This window comes from Podarcis filfolensis (assembly GCF_964270895.1).
Source record: "Podarcis filfolensis genome assembly, chromosome: 5".
Classification (NCBI taxonomy): Eukaryota; Metazoa; Chordata; class Lepidosauria; order Squamata; family Lacertidae; genus Podarcis; species Podarcis filfolensis.
Window position 1 is genome coordinate 73525509 of NC_139608.1, and position 22819 is coordinate 73548327.

Here is a 22819-nt window from a genome sequence, read left to right on the forward strand (position 1 = left end):
AATATATGTGCATCATCACTTTCCCACAATGTAGAGCTGCTGCTGCTGCGTCATTCCTTCCTTCTCTTCTCTGCATTGCCTTCTTAGAGGAGTAGAGACCTGCTTTAGATTCAACAAAAAGTGGCATGTGCTAGAGCAGAATGTAGTTTTAGTTATTTACCAGGGCTTTCTGCAGCTGAAACGAGCGTTCATAAAGGCGTACAAGCAAGCTTCCTTTGGAACTAATTGTCACAGCCGAAAAGGGTAATTTTGCGCAAGAGGAAAGCGCCCGGGTTTCCAATGCCATATAAAATGTGTGTGGTTTTTTTTTTAATCAGCTGTGTCAAGAGCTGCAGACATCCCTGACACACTTTTGCATCCAGGACTTAGTTCCTTTAGGCTCTTGCATGACACTTTACTGTCAGTGTCAACAAAAAGGGTGGGGGGGTAGGAGGAAGGTGCTGGTTCTTCTGGGCAATTCAGAAATGTGTAAACACTTTTCAAGTTGAGGCAGTGACAGCTAGCATGGCTAAAGAGGCTTGCTGATGGTTTTAGAAATGCGTCAAGTTCCTTCTGAGGTTCCACACTTTGCGGGGACTGGTTGAATTGCTGCATGTTTTAGCACTGTTTCAAGAAGAGAAAATTTTTATTATTATTATTATTATTATTATTATTATTATTATTATTATTATTATTAAAAAATGTCTAAAATATGAAAACAAGCCACTGAAACTATCTGGTTGGCTAGACGCTTTCTAATTAGAGTTGGGGATCTCATAATATTAACCCAGTTTGATTGCTCACAGTGGGGGGGTTGATCTTTTATAGAAGGAGCCCTCTTTTTCTTTTTTTAAGTCATATTAATCTCTTTTTAAAATGGACTTTGATGTTGTTTTAATTTGCATCTGCTTTGAATTTATGAAGTCTATTCAGCAATTATTATCAAGTGACTTCATCTGAATTTCTGCAAGAAAGCTCTGTGATGTTAAAGTTGCAAGAATAAGAAGATACTGATAACAAGTAGATATTTCCCATGAGAAACTGATTTACCAATTAAGTGAAGGATAATATTTTCATTTTCATTAACTTACTTCGATAGATTCTTTTTACAATAGCTAGACATTTTATCCTGCTCTTATTCTCCCAGAATAGGCATAGTAATTTCTTTCCCTTCTACTGAGTATATTTTTATTCATTGTCTTCAAACAAGTCATAAGGTAGCACTGAACATTAAAATAGAATGTCTACTGTGTCCCTGGACTGCATTCTGCTGATTGGACTCTGCCTGGGCTGCAAGACATCCATTTTAGGAGCTGGTGGAAGACCTATGGGGAAAAAAATATTTATATCTTGCTGTGTGTTGTTGTTGTTCTTGTTTCTTTATTTCAGAGCGGCTTCACTCCTCTGCATATTGCTGCCCACTATGGAAATATTAACGTAGCTACGCTGCTTCTAAATCGCGGTGCTGCTGTGGATTTTACTGCAAGGGTATGTATTGATCCGTACGAATTTCACTTAAACGTGACTCCTAAATTTGATTTGATTTGATTTATAGTATTTCTATGGCGCTTTTCATTCAAATGAATTCCAAAGTGGTTTGCAAACAATAAACATAACATAATGAAACACAGTAGAACATCGCAGAAACAGCATAACTCTCATAAAGTAATTCCCCTTGTTTTTAATCCTTTATTTCTTATTCACGACTACTTTTGTTATGTCGTAGTTATAAGCCACCTTGAGCATGGTTTGAGCTGTGGAACAGCAACATACAAATAAAATTACGTACGTATGCATACCTTCCAACATTTCCCCAATGAAAATAGGGACATCCTATTCCATAATAATAATAATAATAATAATTTACTATTTATGCCTTGCTCATCTCACTGGGTGGCCCCAGCCACTCTGGACAGCTTTTAACATATATAAAAACATAATAAAGCATTAAACATTAAAAAAAAACCCTTCCCTATAAAGGGCTGCCTTCAGACTGCTCGGAGGTTGGGTAACTCCATACCCTCCAATATTTCTCCAGTGAAAATAAGGACGTCCTAAGGAAAAGTGGGACATTCCGGGATCAAATCAGAAACTGGGACTATGTCTGTAAATCCGGGACTGTCCCAGGAAAATAGGGACACTTGGAGGGTGTGATGTATGTATGATGGGCAGTGAGGTGGGGTGGGAAATGGTCTCACTCCTCATCCCCCCAATTCAGCTGCAGGTTTAAAGATAAAAAAAGGGATGTCAAGATTTGCAGCTTGGCAGCCTCAACAACACAGTGGATGGCACTGAAAAGAAACAGTATTTTCCTGCAGAAGTAATTTTTTTGTAGTTTGATTTCAGATGTCTTGTGCAAGCAAGATTTGCACATCCTTCTTTTTCTTTTATGGCCTTTTAATTCTAAGGATCACTTCTTTGTCTCCCACACTCCCAATCCTAAGGAAAGGTAGTTAAGAGAGTCTCCCTGTTACAGGCTGGGTGATCTTGAGAGTATAAATTTTCCCCTTTTTTTGCCAGCAGGAGTGTTCACCAGCAGAAACACAATTAGGTTCCCATTTGATCATTCCGTCTTGCTGACATGGCTACAGCCTGAGGACTATGGATTGGGGGTTTTTTTGTCTTTTGTCGGTGGGGGGGTGGGTTATTGTTTCACATTGGTAACAAGATCATCAAAGTGAGTTGTCAAATAAAAATGAAGTTCAGGTGCTTCTTCTTGGAAGACGAAAGGATTGTGAAAGTGTGGCTCGTTTCACAGCACCGTCCTTAGAAACACGAAGATCAGGCCTGGCTGCAGGAGGCAAACTCCACTTCTGCTGGTCAGCATGATAAATAGGGAAGACTAATAGTATTCCCGTATTGCAGAGATGCAGTTCTGAAGCCAATTAGTGAGTTCATGGCAGAGGCCGGATCTGATCCAGGTACTGCTCTTTGCAACGGTGCCTTACCAGCTCACAAGAAGCTTGCTATTAGCAAAATGTACCTGATACCTTTTATTGATCTCGCGTCTTAGAGTTGTATCTGGCTGGTCAAGGCAATGGATTTGAGGATGATTTATTTATTTATACCACCACCAGTGTACATGTCACTGTACGGAATAAAAGCATCACGCAGAAGATCAGACCTTGCCCCAAGAAGCTTACAGTCTAAATTTCACTTTTGACGGTGCATAGGCAATGATGGGGGAAAGCAAAGTAGTGAGGGAGCATTTCCCCCCCATATGTCTTTTCTGGCTCAATGGCTATGACTTCTGAGCAAATGGAGCAATAGGGTTTTCCATCTTTGTCTCTTTTATTACAGCATCATGAGTCTGTATTCGCTTATCCTTTCTGGCATGCCAGAGCTTTGTTGTCACCCTGATATTCACTGCATTTATCTTTTGCTTCTGTTCTTGTTGTGAATCTCCTTGGAAATAATTTGTATCCTGAAGGGCAGGATATAAATGAGGCTAATAAATTACTGAGCAAGGCAACTCACAGCATGGCACACTGCTGCAGACATTGCTGGTGGCCCCAGCACCTGTGACAGCATTTGTAGGCATCTGGTTCATTCCTGGTGCACCAATCACACAACAGATAAAATGATGGTTAACATGTAGATGGCCTCGCTCATTCAGCAAGGTATCATTTTTATCCAGACGGCTTTTGGTCACTTCCCCATAGCACCACGTAGAAAGCATAACTCAAAGCTTATCTTCACTGTAGTATTGTGCCTGTTGTTCCCATTCAGAAAAACTAAATCAGTATGTTTATTTGTTCTATGTGCACATTTGGGCACTCGCATCGGGCATCGAGAAGCACTTTTAGCATAGGAAATTCAGCAGGATGCAAAAAGCATCTAGCTGGATCTTGGATCTTTGTGCATGAGTGAGCCTGTTACGTAATTGTCCTGAATGTGCAGCACATTTGCATATGGTTGTCTTGCTAAACAGAAACTCAAAGCTTGAAGATAAAGGGTTAGATCCAAACTAATGAGGAACGGAATTTCACTCTTGAGGTGCTTCCTTGGGCAGAAGGAGAAGAAAGGCGATTTATTTATTTTCCTCCTTCCCTTGCTAGCCTCCTGAAAAAGCTGCTCTGGAGGTTCTGAACCCTTCAGAACAATGTAGGATCTGGTGCAGGGGGCTGCATTAAGAAGGAGAGCTGGCAAAAATTGCCTCCACCCACCCAAACATCTTCCATCTGAGTCCCTTCTGTGAACGGAAGGACTCTTTCTGCTTATGGAAGTATATGTCTTGATCCAACTCATATATTTTTTAATTATGCACAAACATTTCCAGTCTCTTCTCAGGGGGTTCCTCCCATGAGGCAAGGTAAGAAAGCTGCCTCAAGTGATAGATTTTGCAAGCACATAAAGGTGGCTCAGAGAGAACAGCAGAGGGAGGCAGAGAGATGCTGGCCCATTTTGTATTTACCGTATTTTTTGCTCTATAAGACTCACTTTTTCCCTCCTAAAAAGTAAGGGGAAATGTGTGTGCATCTTATGGTGTGAATGCAGGCTGCGCAGCTATCCCACATTGCTGTGCAGTGAAAGCAGTGATCCCTCTTGCTGTTCTGGCTTCTGGGATTCAGAATATTTTTTTTCTTGTTTTCCTCCTCCAAAAACTAGGTGCATCTTATGGTCTGGTGCGTCTTATAGAGCGAAAAATATGATATTTATTAGATTTCTATCCTGTCTTTCTTCCTTCATGGGACTCAAGGTGGCATACGTACGTGGAGCGTCCAAGCATTTCCCGTCCAGCCACTTCTCACTAGTAACCGCCTCTTCCCCCTCAGCCACCCTGCCCATTTGTGACATCACAGGAAGTTTGTAGCCCACGGCAACTGCTTAGGGGTGCATCTGCACAGCCTCCCATCCAGGTACTGGAAAGGGGAATGTCATGAACGTTGCTTTCGTGTAGCCCTGAAAAATTGTGTATTGTGTGTGTGTGTGTGTGTGAGAGAGAGAGAGAGAGAGAGAGATTTTCAACCCAGTGCCTGAGTTCTAGTTGTATAAAAATAAATACCTTGGGAATCAGAGTGTGTGGAACAGGGTCAGTCAAAAGAAAATATAAATGCTTCTTAAAATCTAACTTGGTTTTCTTCTGTTTCCTTTGACAGAATGATATCACTCCATTACATGTAGCATCAAAGAGAGGGAATACCAACATGGTTAAGCTGCTGCTTGACAGAGGAGCAAAAATTGATGCCAAAACAAGGGTAAGACTGTCTACGAATTACCGTATTACCCTTTATTACCCTATATGTATATTGGGTGTGGCTCACTGAAATGGATGTTACTTTTGAGTTCTTTGATAGATTTATATCCCACAATCCAAAACTCTTAGGCACTTACAGCAGATGGCAATGTAAAACTATTATAAAAATTACAATGCAAACTTTTAAAAGGAACAAAATAAATGAGGGATCAGTCAACAGACCTTATCTAATAATGATAGACCCTCAAGCAGACTAAGCCCCTAATAAGAAGGATTTATAATAATAAAAAACCAATGAAGATCAGGAGCAATTGAGCCACTGGAGCTCGCTGGGCAGAAAACTATCTGCAGTGGGGCCACACAAGAGTATGGACTGTGAATCACATGGTAACCAACAGAGATGCAAGTTAAATTTCGCCTGGTTCACATTTTAATTTGAAACTACCTGCTTTGTGCTTCCCAAACTGAAGCGCAGCTATTTTTTTGAAACCCATCTCTCCGAATTTCATGATGCAGTTCTGTAACAAACAAATGCATAGAAAAATATATATGTTCGGGGAAAGTGTGCACACAAAAAATGGTATATTAGTGAAGCTATCAAAGAAAAAAAATGCATCTTATTACAGAAAGTTTATTACAGAAAATGCATATTATTTTTTTGCTGCATGCTAGCAAAGAAAAAAGCGGTTGGGGAGCTAACTGAGAAACTCTACTAGCTACTGGAGACAGCACAAGATAATGATATGATCCGCAGTACTGAAAGCATCTCATATTTGACAGGCTAGTAGAATTAGCAAGCAGAGTTGAGAAACATTCACCCTGTTGATCTTCAGGCGTAGATCTTCCACCAGGGCCGCTAAAGCTGTCTCCATCCCATACTCATCCCAGAAACAAAACTGAAAAATGTCAGTGAAAGATATGGTCTCAGATTCTGTCTCCTGTTGAGATCTTGATCCACGGTAACCCCTTCCCTCTTCCTGCAGGGTGTGCTCTGATACCAGAACATGTGGAGACTGGCTGAATAGCTACACCCTTTCCCTTTCCCTGAGCCAAGCATTGTCTAGGCCTGACTCCCCAAATTGTAAAGCTGATTTTGGATCTCATATGAGGATTGGTCTTTTCTTTATGATACATGAAGGGAACCTTTTGTTTCAATACGCAGCAGCTGGCAAGTGATGTAAGAGCTAAATGCATAACAAATGCAATGGCCAATAAATGGAGTCCATTGCTGTGTCAATTTCCCTGCATTGGCAGCTGTTGGAGAAGTCTGTCGATGACAAATTTCACTGTTTGGTTTGTTCAGAGCGCTCTCGAGTGAAAAACGCTGCTGCCTCTGCTGCTGCTTCATATAACCCATGCCCTCTGAACATCACCTCTCTTATCATGTCTCCCCTTTCTCTGTCTTCCAGAATGGATTTCACCAAATAAAACATACTTAGTGAAGTTGATTAAATTAGCTGGAGTTAGCTTGGCTGCCTTGATACTAGGCTTGCCGACGTGAATTTGTGTTTGTCACAGGCAGCAAGCACATTTTACCCGGGATTAGCAGTAAGCGCTTGTAATCTTCAATCTACTGCGGTACAGCTGAACTGAAAGGCCAGCTCTTGGATCTGCAGGGGGAAAAACATGCTGCATGTACAGTTTCAGGCTGGCTGGTGCTTTTACAGTAACCACAATGGAATATATAAAACTAAACTGTCCCGTACCCCAAGGATTGTACATTCTTGTTTGACCTTCCTTCCCCAGCTTCTGTGGTCACATGGGACAGACTCTGCCCTCTATGCTGGTGACCTGGAGAGAGGCAGGTTGCTGAGCATGCATCGTGGAGGAGCCTCCCCAATATTGGTCATCACTTGGCACAGTGGAAACATGCCTGGTTGAGAGCCTGTGAAGTGAGATGGGGAGGGCTCCATAGAATACCATAGCCTGGTGGTAGGGCACATGCTTGGCATGCAAAAGGTCTCAGGTTCAGCCCTTGGCATCTTCAGTAGGGCTGGAAATAGATTCCTGTCTCAGACACCAGAGAGCCGCTGCCAGTCAATGGTTTGACTCAGTATAAAGGCAGCTTTCCTATGTTTCCACGCCGATGGGTGTCATATATTCAGGGCTGCTTGTGATCATCTCTGTATGAATGGGCGTGAGTAGATCATGCCCACCACCATCACCACACACACACATGAATGAGAAAGTTTTATCTCCCACACCTTTGAGGCGTTTAGGTCAGGTCTAGACTTTATGGCCAACACATGTCCATCGCCAAAAGGAGCAGCCCTGTTTCGCCTCCTATTCTGTCTGTCTCTCTTTCCTGGTAAGTTTCAGCAATGCAAAGCACATGTCCTCATATCATTGCACTGTTGAGTTTCCCCACCCTGCAGTTGTCAGCCAGTGAAGTGGAGCAGCCAAATACTTCACACAATTATATTTGCATTACTTAATATTACAGGGAAGAAAGGAGGAAGAGTTAGCAGGACCACAGGTTTTATTGGCGAAGCGATGATGTGTTGTTCCTGTCTTGTAGTACAGCTAGTAAACTTACATGATGCCTATGTAGAGATGATATAAAAATTTGCTCCAGTTAAATGTTAATATTGGCATCTTTTCAAATTTGGAGAGTTGAATTGCAATTTTAAATTCCAACTTTGTCATCCTCTGACCTAACACCCCGTAGTCTATGGTTGGGTTCCATGTTTCTCGGAGAAATTCTCTACTGGCATATGAAAAATGGACATTTTTTGCAGTGAAGTTTAAATGTATTTACTTGTTTCTGAACCTATTTTTAGAAATGTGAAAACCCACATTTTTCACATTTAAATAAGCATTGCCTTCGGAGGAAGTGGGAGCAAATAGGAAACTATTTTAGCCTTAAAAATGCTATAGGTACCACAATAAATCCCCTGGCTATATTATAACTTTGGGGAGAGAGTATATTACCTCACATCCATTGTGGTGAATTTCTCTGAGGACAACTCTCAAGGTTCAGCACCAGTGTAGAAATGTGAACCCCAAGCAGCAGCAGGGTGCGTGTACAAAAGGCTGTTACTCAAATGCTACATTAAAGCACGGTTCCTATTCTTTCTCCTACTGGCCTTGCATGTCAGAAGGCCCTGTGGAAGGTGAGATAAAACAAATGATGCAGTTAATCTGCTATTGATGCATGTTTAGGGAGTTCTTAATCTGCCGAATGTCATAATCGTTTGTAAAGGTTTTCCCAGAGCCTTTCCAGGAGCATTGTATCAGAGGATGGATGTATCCTAATGTGTGCAATGTATTTTATGCTTCACGTCCTCCTACAGTTTGTCTGCCCAGAAACTAAACATTCTTGGAAACCCCTTGTTTCAAATACAGAGCAGCTCTGATGAATGTGCAGTGGCTTGCTTTAACCCTTTTTGTCTCCCCACCCAACCCATGGGCATTTAAAACAAGCACTGATCCACACATCATATTTAATCCTGTAGTTAGCTTTGTTTTGTTTTCTTGCTTTGTTATTTGGGTAGGAAGCATTTGTTGGTTAAGCAGAAGCAGTGCTGTTTTTCTAGGTACCAGAGCTCATCGTGAACACCTCCCTTGTTCTGTAATAATGGAAATGGCGCCCACCTGAGAGGTGCTGGAACTGAGTTCCTGTGAGTTCCTACTGAAAAAAGCCCTGAGCAGGAGTATAAATTTGCTGAAATCTTTTATTGCCTTTTAGAGGTGGTTGGGTAGCTAGGTGTGGGGAGAGAGGAAGACAGAGAGAATTGCAGGTCAGCTTTTCTCCCTCTGACAGATGTCGGTATTACTTTGGAAAACCCTAACCAACTCAGACAATTGCCTTGTTCCGTGAGAAAGAAGTGTTGCTGTTCTGTCTTTCATGCAGTTTTATGAATGTCAGGATCTTGTTATTTAAAGGCTCTTATTTAATATCATATGCATTTTATGGTGTTTGATGCTGACAGAATCATCCCCAGTAAAAAATTCCTGGCTCTGCCAACAGAGCTTTTCTGTGGACTCTCTTGTTTGTGAATAAAATGTAGTTTTTTGCTGTACCTGTAGCTCAACACCTGCTGGCTGTTCCACATGTCAGAAAGGCTGAAGCCAGACTGTGGAAGGGGAAAGTATTTCACTGCTATCTTGATTAGCAAAATAAGAGAAGTGTGCCTGACTCTGAGCTTTTTCAGCTGTTACTTGGGGTAACAGGACTTCAGCATCTTCTTTCACTGTGAGGAAGGTAATGGGTGAATCCTGGCCCTTATCTTTCAGTCCATCTCGTGAAGACTGTTCCTTCCAGAAACTGCTCAAACTCAGGCTTCACCTGGCAAGTGACATATGATGCGTGGAGGCGGAACCTCTCCGCAGTTGTAGAATGTCTGCGTGTGCTTAATAATAATAATAATAATAATAATAATAATAATAATTTATTTGTACCCCACCCTACCCGGCCGGAGCCGGGCTCAGGGCGGCTAACATCATAAAACTAACACAGTATACAAAGAACATAAGAACATAAAAAACAGGCAATCAATTAATTAAAATACATCTTAAAATTAGTTCAGAGCAAATTAAAATCTGGACAGATGGCAGTCCATGGGTAAAATTGAGAGTGGTTAATATTCTCCAGGGTCAACTGTTATCACTGGTCTTATAAAGGACCTGTGAGGGGGTTAGGAGGCCTCTTTAATGCTTGTTACTTTACAGAAAGCAAAGAATCAGACTGAACTCCAATCAAAGGCTTGGTGGAACAGCTCCAACCTGCAGGCCCTGCAGAAAGATGTCAAATCCCACAGGGCCCTTGTCTCCTATGAGAGAGTGTTCCACCAGGCTGGGGCCACGGCCGAAAAGGCCCTGGTTCTGTTCAAGGCCAGTCTAATCTCCCGGGGGCCTGGGATCTTCAGGGTGTTATTATTTTCAGACCTTAAGATCCTCCGTGGGGCATACTAGGAGAGGCGGTCCCGTAGGTGCGAGGGTCCTAGGCCATATAGGGCTTTAAAGGTTAAAACCAGCACCTTAAACTGATCCTGTACTCCACCGGGAGCCAGTGAAGCTGGTATAGCACTGGATGAATGTGCTCCCACGGTGAGGACCCATGAGGAGTCTCGCCGCGGCATTCTGCACCCGCTGGAGTTTCTGGGTCAGTTTCAAGGGCAGCCCCATGTAGAGTGAGTTACAATAATCAAGCCTGGAGGTGACCGTCGCATGGATCACAGTGGTGAGATCAGGGTGAGAGAGATAAGGGACCAACTGCTTAGCTCGGCGGAGATGAAAAAATGCCGCCTTTGTTGTGGCTGGGGAGGTCCTGTTGGCAGTCCTGCCACAGCCTGTGGTTTGAGGGGAAGTAGCATGTGAGAGGTTCTTCTCTGTGGTGGCTCTTAGGTGGTGGAATGATCTCCCTTACAAGAGCAAAAAGAAATAATAGTGTGCTCTGCTTTCTGTCCCCACAAAGGCAAAAATGGGTCTGAGGGCTGGGGATTGTGCCTTCCTTGCAACTTTCTGCTTGAGGAGACCTGCCTCTTAGAACTCAAAGTTCACAAGGAGTTGTGTTGGTTTGCAGCACCAGATTAGGGGCAGTGCCGACAGTTCCCCTGCACAGGGAGTTGAGCCAAGGGGGCACAAAATTGAGAAGGTCCATAATTGGGAAGATCCATTTGGGGGCACCAAGTTTTGGCCTTGCACAGAAGACTGTGGTACAAACCTTTACCAAAGTCCACCTTGTTTTGTTTGCTGTCTGCAAATGACATTTCAACTAAATTATGAAATTCCAAAGATGTGGTCTTGGTTTACCCATGTGCCCCATACCATATTTTCTGATAAAGCCAGCTCAGATCCAGAATTAACTTGTTGTCAAATAATCTGATAATCTAAAGTTTTCACAGAGGCATTTTGGGCATGACTGTGGCTTCAGGTCAGTCCTAAGAATAAGAATAAAAAAAAAGTTAATAGAGGATGCAGTCTCAGTGAACAAGATGAACAATTAGGAAGGAATGACACTGTAATTTCCAACCTAAAAGATGTTTCCCCAATGTACCACGACAGATTTAATATGAGCACACTATGTGCTCAGAGTGCATCAACGCCTTTTTGAATGCACAACCGTAAAGTGCTTGGAAAGAAGGTGATTGACATTGTGTAAATAAATAAGAGGGATAAAGTGGCACCTAAATTACATGTTACACAGATCTTGTTTATAGCTGCTGGGTTGCTGGCATTCTTGAATATCATTTTCTCCTCATTGTTATAGCAGTGGGGCTTTAATTCTGTTCTGGTGGGTACTTAAATGGTTTTAAAATCTTGCGTCAATCCTTTCACACACAGGATTTGTTTGGATGATCATTTTGTAAACTGCTTTGAGGTTTTTTCCTACATTCAGGCGGTATATAAATTTTTATGAAATAAAAAGATAAATAATCATATTTCAGCTTAGTAGACCGAGATGTAGATGAGCCATTTCCTAGCACTCACATCCCCTTAGCTCCTCCACTTGTAATGTGACCAATCCAAAGGAGGAGGTCTTTAAGAAACCATAGTTTCCTATTTTCTCCGAACTTAGGAAACTATGGTTACCAGCTTTGGAACAAGCCAGGGTATTTAACCAACAGCAAACCACAGCAAGCATATATCTTAGCTTTCACTGAACCTGGTAACCGTAACTTCCCAGTTTTAATGAAATGGGGAGCGATGGTTAATTGGATTTCTCATGCTGCCAAGGGAGGAATAAAGAGGCTGCATGTGAAGGTGAATAAATTTGCTTATTAAGCTGAGATATGGTCATACAGACCGGAGCACTGAATCTCTGGGTGCAATAAGAGACTAGATTTTAAGTTTTGTTTGTTGACTGAACGTATTGCGCAAACATTGAACAATACAATGGGGAAACACGGCATTCAGTTTTATGAGCAAAACCCAGGCAAATAGGTAAAATCTGCCTCAGCCTATATATTTACGAAGTGAAACAGTGTAAGCACGCTAGGTCACAATCTGCCTGAGTCATCCTAACTAAATTGACGTTAGCTGACACCCCGGCCTACAGGAACAATGTGAGAAGTGCCAAGGAAGCAAAGATGTGAATAAACGTGAGGTAAATCTGATATGGATAGGTAGCTGCCTTAATGGCACTTGAAATGGCTGTGTACAGCACAGCACATTTATGTGTGCCCCTGCACGTAAGAGACACGGAGAGAAAGACTCTGTTCTGTGAATTCTGTGAACCTCAGAATTACAATTTATCAAGATTTTCAGTGCGATCGCTGTTGTGTTGATTTGGAACATGGTGTTGTTGTTTTTTGGTCAAACTATGTTTATTAATTGGCTCACCAGGACATCTGTTTTCAACTCAACTGTTTGTGAATAACCTCTGCTAATGATGCACTATTTACACCCTATGTACTTTTTTTGGCATTTTTTTCCCTCCTGGTCTTGCTGTTTATTCTACCTGTGTGGCAGCAGCGGGGACAGGGAGGGGGGAAGAACGCGTCTGATGAATTGGACTATGGTCCACAAAACCTTGCAAATCAATGTCACTACTGTGTTGGCAGGGGTGGCCAAGTAGGCAGGGTGCCATTGCAGTGCTGGGAAGGAGGTGGTGATGTCAGGGTGCTATGGAGCCCAGCCTCAACCTCACCAGTATTAACCCACCCTGGAAGGTGGCAGTGCCCCCCACCCCCTGCCAAGAGGTGCTACCCCATCAGATCAATTGCTACTGTTTGCTAGTCTTCAAGGTACCACAAGGCTCTCTGCGTTTCTTGCCTGGGACAGACTAACCTGGCTACTTCTCTGGAAATAGTACAGTTGTGTGTGGAATGGAAATAAGCAACAGTGCTTTTCTGTGTCCTTCTCCATTACGGAGGAAATACATTGAAAATGTAACATAAATTGGTGAAGATTTCCTCCAACCCCCTTTGGGGGTATCCCAGAACAGTTTAAATGTGCTGGCTTGCATCCTTCATTTATGCCCCTCCAAAATAATGTGTTGTGACTTCCTTATTCAACAGGACGGGCTGACACCTCTCCACTGCGGGGCACGAAGTGGCCACGAACAGGTTGTGCGGATGCTGCTCGACCGAGGTGCCCCAATCCTTTCGAAAACAAAGGTAATGTGGAGCTTGGGATTTGGAGAATGATAGATGGTCTGACTCAGCAGGAAGGAGTTTCCTAGCTTCCTAACTGTGCAGCTAGTTCCACTTGCTGAAGACACATTTGTGCTTGAGTCTGGTAAACAGACCCCCTACCCACCTCCCCAATCCAAGTGGCTTGTTGGACTGGCTTTGAAAAGAGCAGCGGTGCTTTCAAAAGCAGCTTGTGCTGTGGAATTGGGTACCAACAGTGCAAAGACAGAGAAAATCTCAAGTCCCCGGGCATGTCTACGGTAGCTCTTTGAATCTCAGCCTCAGGTTGCACCCATTCTCTTTCCTGCTCATCCCTCTCAAGTCTGCATTTTCCCACAGGTACAGGCAGGCCATTTTCATATGTAATTTTTATTAACGAGGCTTTACATTTCCTGTGCCTGTAAATAATAAATGAACATCTGCATTGACTGGACTATGCATTTGAATTTTTAAAATGGCACTACCCTGTTTTCCGTACTGCACTGACGTTCAGTAGTGGAACCTTCTGATCTTAAATGAATCCATAGCCTCACTTCTGAAAGCACCTGTTGGTCTTTAGTCCCCATTGCTTCATAGATGCTGTTAGTTCGGGTACCCTTCTGGGGAGTTTAATCTTCACTTTATGGCATGAGTGAATTGCTATGATTTTTTCTTGACAAGTCAATTTCTTGAATCCGAAGGTGCAAGACCTTGTGCCCTTCACCTTTTCCAAAGCCCACTTAAGGTTGAAAAACAGCTTTTCCTAGTATTCAATCCCCGGTTGAGCTTCCCAACCTGGGGGGGAAAGGGGGCCCAGCATTTCTGAATTTGAAGTTGCATTTTTGTGCGAGGGCTGTGAAAATAAGCTGGCCTATAAAAGAGATTATATAACTCTCCAGCAAAGTGACTCCTCCGCTATAATACAGATGCACCTGCTCTCCTACAGAGGGAAACTCAAGCTTCACATTAAAGATAAATGTAAAAAAACAGAAACAAACCACCAACATGAAGTTCTGCTGTCGGAAGCCCCCTTCATCTCTGTCATTTTCTCTCTCTGATATGTTAATTTTGACTAGGTTTGTGTGGAAAACTGGAAGGCAGAAGATCTTGAGAATGGCATTAATGAGCCATTTCCCATGGCACAGAGCTATGGTGTGTTTTATACAGGGAGAGGGAGAGGGAGACAGAGAGACCCAACCAGCACTGGTTCATTTGTTTTTCTAATAATTTTAAAAATCTTTTTATCTAAAAAAAGGATGAATCTTGCAAAACGAGGTCAGCTTTCTTTCTTGATTTTCAAATAAGCATATGGAAATTATTGAAAATCTAATAGCTGAAACTCAAGTTCTCATACGCACCAGGGGAGGAACCAAACATGTTCTTAGCGTATAGCACTTCACATGGCAGGTGAGGGCTCTCATGACTGAATACTCCCCTATGTCAACCAAAAACTGGATATAAAGGGAGAAGCTTCTGTTCTTGTTTTCTCCCTTGCATGCTCATTTTCTGTGCATAGGAATGTTTTTGTATGGAGTGATGTAAGCCTCCATCTGCAGTCTGAAATGGTATAGCCCAGACACAGATTTACCTCCTCACCTGCTGTTTGTGAGAGTTGATTGATTAAAACTATATCCATCCATTCTGCTATGGAGCTCAAGGCTGCATAACTGGTTCTCCCCATTTTATTCTCACAAAAATCCTGAGAGGTAAGTTAAACTGGAAGACAGCAACCGAGTCCCATGGCTTTATGGGAATTTGGACCTGAGCCTATCCAGACCTACTCCTGACACTCTGAACGATCACACCACATTGGCTCTCACCCAAGGGTCACCCAACTAGGCTTGAACAGATGTTGTGTTTCACTTATGAGTTATAATAAATGATGCACAGCAGAATAAACTCATGGAAATGAGGAATTTATCTGTGCATTGTTTTGTCTACTCACTTTAACTGCGCTAGAGCTTGCACAATTAAGATGCCACTTTTCTGGGGGTCCACCAGCAACATGTGTCAATTCACTGCCTTCACTTCATGGATGAGGGGCAGGTGGGGCTGGTCAACCTGGAAGGGGAGCTTATCTAGGAAAAGGAAAACACTGGTCCTAAACCAGTAGCTGGTTGCTCCTTTGGCTATGTTCCTTTGTGAGAAAGGCTTCAGGAGTAAACCCTGAGGGAAAATCCACACCTGACTACTTTGTGAGATATCTTCAGGAGAAGAAAAGGCTATGGAGTAAACACCTCACAAATCCAAACGGGAGTCCCTTGGGCAGTTGGATGGCACCTTGTAAGCCTCCTGCAGCCAAGCTGGTGTCAAACATATTGCTCTGTTATCCTTTGGATCACATCAGTGAGGCCAGGGGGTGGGGTCTTGGCCTCTGGGTAGGCCAGTCTTGCGCCCCAGAGATGAGGTGCACTTCATTGTCTCTCAATGTCTCTCAGATGCCAACAACAACCTCGTGGATGCCTTTATCCGCAACTTGAAGGTTTTGCTTTGAGGGGGGATAATTTTGAATGCCATGGTACTGATTTCCTTACTACAGTTAGCAAATTGGGGGAGGTGTTGCCTTCTCTGCCCTCATGTTGTGAAAAGGGCTTGGATGAAGTGTTAAAGTGGTTCTACCACTCCTTTCCCTCTCCCCTTACTTTTTATTGGCCTTCCCTCGGGTTACTTTTAGATTCCCATGGAATTCCTGCTTGGTTCAGGTGCAGTAGCAGCGGAGTTGTCTGTCTGCTTCCTCATTTACGTTATCCTTAGAGGTCCCCCTATAAATCCCAAAAGCTTGTAAAGCTAGCTTGTAAACACTCCTCTGTCAGAAGTGGCCTCCTTGTTTTAAAGTTGTGCATCTTATTATTCTGCTCTTCTCCGCCTGCTCTTCTTTCCCCAGAATGGCTTGTCTCCATTGCACATGGCGACGCAAGGGGACCACCTCAACTGTGTCCAGCTTCTCATTGAGCACAATGTGCCTGTGGATGATGTCACTAACGACTATCTGACGGCGCTGCATGTTGCCGCCCACTGTGGCCACTACAAAGTTGCAAAAGTTTTGTTGGACAAGAAAGCTAATCCTAATGCCAAAGCACTGGTGAGTACGCACAGCAGGCTAACTATTCGTCACTAGCGTATATATATATCAGCATGTTTATGCTTGGTATTTGGGAGTCTCAAATTCAGGGGGAACAGCTGCCATTGCTCACAGGGCTCAATAAAATAGGTTTTAGCAGTGCTTTTTTCTTGGGGTGCGCAGTGGTACGCAAGCCCCTAAACATTTTGTGAATCTTTGTACTTTTGTCCATTTACTGTATTTATTTTTCCCGATTTGAACAATAAAATCATGGTTTTCTTGATTCAAAATGAGAGTACCCCTAAACATATTTTTTTAAGAAAAAAAAGCACTGGGTTTTAGTATGAAGTTCTCATGAATGTGTTTCTTGTGCCATTAATGCACATCTTGTGTCTGTATTATGTTAGGCAAAAGAAAATTGGATAAAGCTCCCTTTATCAATACTACTGAAAATTTAATCAGGGTGCGTGTGTGTGCGCGCGCACACATTTTTTTATGGCTTGCTATCAGTTGGAGAGAAAAGGGTTTATTATGCAGCCTTTAACTGCCATCGGCAATCAGTGTGGGAGAAATTCAGATTATATCTTTGGAAACAGATTCAGATCACTGGCCTTTCAAATGGTGGAAGGGAAGGGGGGGAAAGGATGCTTTGGGTTCAAAATGTTTCTGATGTCTGCAAAGCAAGTATTAAACTGGGAAATAAACACAAGACTGCACATGGATTAGAGGGAGATGCGTTGGTTATAATGACTTCCGCAAATGACAAACAATTTCCCCAAAATATATGTCTTTTCTGTAAGCATATCCCCACATCATTCTTTGGAAACAGCACAGGTCTCCACACAACCCTTCGCCCTTAGCAACTCACGTTGAAAGATCTCAGGTTTCAGGAAAAGGGGAAATGCTTGGTTCTGTTCTGTTTTCTCTCTCTTCATGATATTTACCCTGAATGATAACAGTAATAAAAAAAAGAAGTGAAAGAATTCAACTCAAGTATAGCAATGAACTGAACTGCCTGTTTTGACTCAACTAGAAGAGGCAGTAGCCCTGACCATATGTTATGAAAGCATATGGTATCTTTTACTCCTGTTGGAAAGGTAGCTGATGCTGATGAGATTGGAGGCCCAATTCTGTCAGCTGTTTTTAAAATAATCCTATGATGCCACTTTGATATGTATACAGGTTGTCATCGACATTCAAGCAGATGCTGTGAATAGGACTGTACCTTTGATGTTCAGGATAGCTTGTTTTCTTGCTTCTTCTCGCTGCTTCACTCACAATGAAATGGCAGCTTAGCTTTGCACTTTACTGTATGTGCAAATACTATTTATCCCCCCAAAGCATACTAGTCATTAGCATTTCATCCAGCAAAATCCTCTCTCTCTCTCTCTCTCTATATATATATATATGTGTGAAACAAAAATTAGCAGCCATGGAATATCACAAGGGGATGGGAAGCATAGTGCAGTGCATATAATTCAGAGAAGAAGTGTTTTGTCAATAACATTTGTCTAGCTGTCTGTGAAAAGTCCTTTTCTCAATTTTACAGAATGGTTTCACACCTCTCCACATTGCCTGCAAAAAGAACAGAATTAAAGTGATGGAACTTTTGCTGAAACATGGAGCATCTATCCAAGCTGTCACTGAGGTAAGGTATCTTTGACTGCACATGCTGTTACGTTTTCTGTAAACAAGCAAGTCCATTGACTTAAGAGATGAGAACAGGAGGAAGATTCGAAATCAAAGCAGGGACCCCTATCCTACTGTTTCAGTTGAGGTTTCCATATGCTAATTGTTTCTAAACTTCTCTGCTGTAAGGGAATCCTTTCCACACTTCCATATATGCTGAAAAACCCACATGGTGTGTCTCTGTGGAATCCCACAACATTGCAGAGGGATTCTGTGTTCTTAGGTGTATAACTAAGTTGAGATGTGGTGATCTTTGGCCTACTGAACTAATAAGTGTCCCTAGATTCAGGCCTAGATCAAGGGGTGTGGGAGAGGGGGGCATATGCCTTGAGCGGCAGATTTTTTGGGGTGGCAATAGCCTCCTGCATGGGAGAGAGGTATGCTAGGGCCACAACACATGCTTGGTGACTTCTTCCATTCTGGCCAGGTTCCACTTATTGGAAGACCCATAATCCCTGATCATTGGCTAAGCAGACTGGAACTGGTGGAAGTATCCAACAACATTTGGAGGGCCACAGATTTCCAGCCCTGATTTACATTACAGGCTTTAGATAGCACAATGTTCCTTCAATGCTTCAGTGATTGTCAAAAATGTCAATCTAAAATGTTGCTGTGAGAGCAAGTGTGGGGTAGCGATTAAAGCAGCCTTTCCCAACCTTGGGTTCTCAGATGTCATTGGACTACCACTCCCACCATCCCTGATTACTGCCCCTTCTGGCTGTGGATGATGGGAGTTGTAGTCCAACAACATCTGGGAACCCAAGACTGAGAATAGCAAGCTTTGTGCTGAATAGGCATCCTTTTATAGCTGCCATGTACAACTCACAATTCACCTTCACTGCCAAGGTCCAGGCAACTCTTTTTCATTGTAGCTCATTCTATGCCACTAACCTCAAACCTCGGTCATTTTTCTGCTTCTTTCCATTTTCTAGTCGGGTCTGACTCCGATCCATGTTGCTGCCTTCATGGGACATGTAAATATTGTTTCACAGCTGATGCATCATGGAGCATCGCCCAACACAACCAATGTGGTGAGCACCAATGTTCATTATCAGCCAAGGAGAATATCTGACTTGTAGTGCGTTCACACCATCCTCATACCTTTTTCTAGACTTTTTCAAGTCTAGAGTTTGAGCTGCTGCTTCTGTTCCCCACAGCAGTGCTATTTTTCTAGAAAAAGTGGTGCCAGAACTCACCATGAACACCTCCCTTGTTCTCTTATAATGGCAATGGTGCCCACCTGAGAGGTCCTGGAACTGAGTTCTGTCGAGTTCTGGATGAAAAAAAATCCTGCCCCACAGTATTTATTTATCCCTGTCAAGCCACATGGGCTGTTCACTCCTCGCATTTCTGTACTGGACATATCAAAGAGTAAAGTGACCAAACTTTCATTGAGATTCTTGTTTTTCGGGATATGCCCTGCAAACTTGGCCCTATCACGTGGAGCCAAACTTCATATGTGCCTATCCCATGGGCGATGTTTTATTGAATTATTGTATCTCTCATTTACTGCCAATGCTCTGATGAATGTGAACAACAACAACAACAGCTTTGAATTCCCCCTTCTCTGTGTTAGGAGGATAGCTTAAAGGCTTGTTGAAGAGTCGCCCCCTCTCTGTTCTTACTGAAATTTGTTTTCATCTTTATCTCCTTCTTTGCACTGGAAAGAGCAGGAGTTCATTTATTATTGCTTAGTGTTTGATTTCTGAAAAGTGCACTTGACTCCTTGAATGCCATAACCCCAGAAGACCAGGGCCTTTTCCCAATTTGAGGCAGGCGCTGCTGAGGTTGCTAGCAGATTGCAGCAGATTGTCAGGACATATTGCCTGTTTTTGGCCACAGCCGCCCTGGAGTACCTCCATGCACCCAGAGGCTTTGTGGAAGAGTGGGGTTTTTGTGTGTGTGTGTTTTATAAATGGAGCTGTTCTAGATGCATTTGTGCCAAAGTGACAGAAGCAGGCTTCAAAAAGCACACGCATACACAATAACACTTTTCTTCTTCTTCTTCTTTTACTACAGTTTGGCACTGTCTGTTCTTTGCAAAGTCTGATGCATGAGAGGCGAGGCTTTGCTGCAGTAGAGCATTGCCGTGGCAGTTTGCTCCATAAAACCATCTTAAATTATAGACGCCCATGCAGCACCATCTGTGCTATAAAAAATGCTTGCTTTTAAAAGAGTCAGTGGATTGCAAAAGGTTTAGAAAGGCGCTTCCTTCAAATCAAAGTTTTTGCTGTTCTTGTTGTTTCCCTGGCGACACATCTTTCAGTGAAAGCTCGTGAAGCTCTGCAGTTCTTTATATTATTATTGATTTATTTTCAACTGCCCAGCAAAGTGATTCCCTGCTTAGAGCAAAATCTAGGGCCACTGGAATATAACAGCAGAAAGTCACACAAAAGAATAAAATGTTCGTATCTTCTGCATACATGATCAGTCTTGGCATAATTGTACATGTTTCACCAACTCTGAATGGTCATTTAACACAGTGTTGTGTTTACATTGCCGATGTAGCTTTGCATTTTTAAAAGGGCATTATTTCCTTTAACACAGAACAAAACACTCGTGTGCTTTAACAGCTGGAAAATCAATGGCTGGAATAAATTACTTTGGTGGGGCCAGAGCCGGAGGTCAAATATTGATTGGGTTTTGCATTCTGCTCCCAGTCAGCCCCTTGAAAGTATTCATGGGCTGATGGTTTATGAGTAGAATGTAAAGCTTTTTTTTTTTCATTTGTTGATTAAAATATTTCTGTTTGCTTTTTACCTTATGGGATGGGTTATTATTATTATTACTAGCCTTTGACTCTCTGGCATTAATTTTCCATTAATAGCGGGGAGAGACAGCACTCCATATGGCTGCCAGAGCTGGCCAGTCGGAAGTTGTTCGATATTTAGTCCAGAATGGAGCTCAGGTAGAAGCTAAAGCCAAGGTAAGCGGACTATTTCTCTACTTGATGTGCATTGCAAGAGTCATGTGCTTGATTCTCCAAAGCAAGGCATGGTGTCACCATTGAGCAGAAGGTCAGCTTCAGTAGAATTAGTACAATACATGTTTACCCTAATTTACAACAGTGAGGTCTTGGTGGGGGCTACATGGGCCTGTTCTGGTTGGGGTGTCAGCCTGCAGAGCGCTGGGCAAAGCCTGAAGAGGGCAAATCTGGAGCAGGAATGAACCAGCAGCCAAGTTAACAGTAGGAGGTCAAAGTTGGACTCTGCAACAACTGGGAGAGCTCCCAGGGAAAGCAGATGTTGTTCTGACAACATCAGGAAGGTTGCCTCCAGGTTTGAGGGCCTCAGCAACGTGCCCTCTGATAGGTCTCCTCCTCTCCCGGTGGGCCCCAGCAGGCTTACTTGGCAGTGGCACTCTTTATGTATTATTTTATATGTTTATTGTATGTATAGCCCATCTGTCCGCCAAAGAATTTAAGGTGGTGCATGCTGTTCTTCCCTTCCCCCATTTCAACATGACAGCAACAGCGATTGACGCAAGTGAGATTCATGACATAGTGGGGATTTGAACCTTGGTCTCCCACATCCTAGTCCTAACACTCACACCACTACAGTGGCTCTCTAGCACGGTGATCACCTTGGAACCTCCATTTTCATTTCTCACAATGCCCCAGGGTGTCTCTCCAGGTTCCAGGGCAGGCATCATAGCAGTGGCGGGTGGGCCCTTCTGAGGTGCTGGAATCTTGGCAGTCTTCACATTCTGCTCCTCCTGGCTGGCCTTAGGATGGCCTGACTTGGGGAATGTAGCTGTCCTGGACAGCTCTGCTGACCTGCGTATCTATAGGCGCCTTCTGCCTTAGAATTAGTGTCTCTAAATACTGGATCATTTCCATATGTTCAACTGCCTTGTGTGCCTCAAATGAGGCAGGAAGGTGGAGTGTTAATAATGTGTGTCTTAATATTGAAAGCATGCCTGCATACGTATATTTTGCAGGTTTCATAACACAGCCTTTTCCAACCTTAGACGGTTCCAGTCCTAAATTCCATGGCCTATGGTCAGGGATGATGCACATTGTAGCCCAACAACCTCTAGAAGGCCACCAGTTGGGAAAGGCTGGTTTAACATGTTCAAGAACTGTGTCGCGTTTGATATAATGCACATACCACATTCCGCATAGGGTCTCTACAGGATACAAGCTGACTGTACAGATACTGCCACTGGTCACTATGAAAGTCGTTTACTAGTAATACGTATGTGCAAGTGTTGAACTCCCTGTATGTGGCTCCTTTTTCCTTTGTGTTTAGGATGACCAAACACCGCTGCACATCTCTGCGCGACTGGGAAAAGCTGACATAGTGCAGCAGCTGTTACAGCAAGGAGCGTCTCCCAACGCCCCCACAACTTCAGGGTATACACCGTTGCACCTTTCAGCACGGGAAGGACATGAAGATGTAGCATCAGTCCTTATGGATCACGGCGCATCCTTAAGCATAACTACCAAGGTAAGGGAACTTTACGTGTCACCATCTAATAAAATTGGCTATTGTCGAACGTCGTGGCCAGTGCCATCTTCTCTTCTGCCCTTGCATAGAACCACAGCCCTGCAAATGTATCTGGTATAGATCAGCCAAGTGTGCAAATGCCCTGTCTGGGAGGGGAAAGGCCCTGAGGTAAAAGGGAATTGCTGATGGAAATGCTTCTCTTACAGAAAGGATTTACTCCTCTACATGTGGCAGCCAAGTACGGCAAAATTGAAGTAGCCAACCTCTTGCTTCAGAAGAATGCATCTCCAGATGCTGCTGGAAAGGTGAGGCAGGCAAGAGTCACTCCCTGCTTCTGCAGAATATACCCAGTCCTGATCTTCCCATGGTTAGCCAAAACTGACTATCAGTA

The 22819-nt window shown here is 43.1% G+C and overlaps 1 protein-coding gene across 40 annotated transcripts in view; it reads left to right on the plus strand.

Moving 5' to 3' along the window:
- ANK3 (ankyrin 3) overlaps nucleotides 1-22819 on the plus strand; it is a 336323-nt gene that overhangs the window by 209503 nt on the left and 104001 nt on the right. For 39 of the 40 annotated variants that reach the window (XM_083614373.1, XM_083614364.1, XM_083614400.1 and 36 more), the window contains 9 exons: nucleotides 1369-1467; nucleotides 5079-5177; nucleotides 13138-13236; nucleotides 16115-16312; nucleotides 17841-17939; nucleotides 18913-19011; nucleotides 20808-20906; nucleotides 22231-22428; nucleotides 22635-22733. In XM_083614373.1, coding sequence (XP_083470499.1) covers nucleotides 1369-1467; nucleotides 5079-5177; nucleotides 13138-13236; nucleotides 16115-16312; nucleotides 17841-17939; nucleotides 18913-19011; nucleotides 20808-20906; nucleotides 22231-22428; nucleotides 22635-22733 — 1089 coding nt within the window. Of the gene's footprint in view, nucleotides 1-1368; nucleotides 1468-5078; nucleotides 5178-13137; nucleotides 13237-16114; nucleotides 16313-17840; nucleotides 17940-18912; nucleotides 19012-20807; nucleotides 20907-21706; nucleotides 21850-22230; nucleotides 22429-22634; nucleotides 22734-22819 lie in introns of those variants that run through there. The other variant, XM_083614381.1, reaches the window with a different exon arrangement.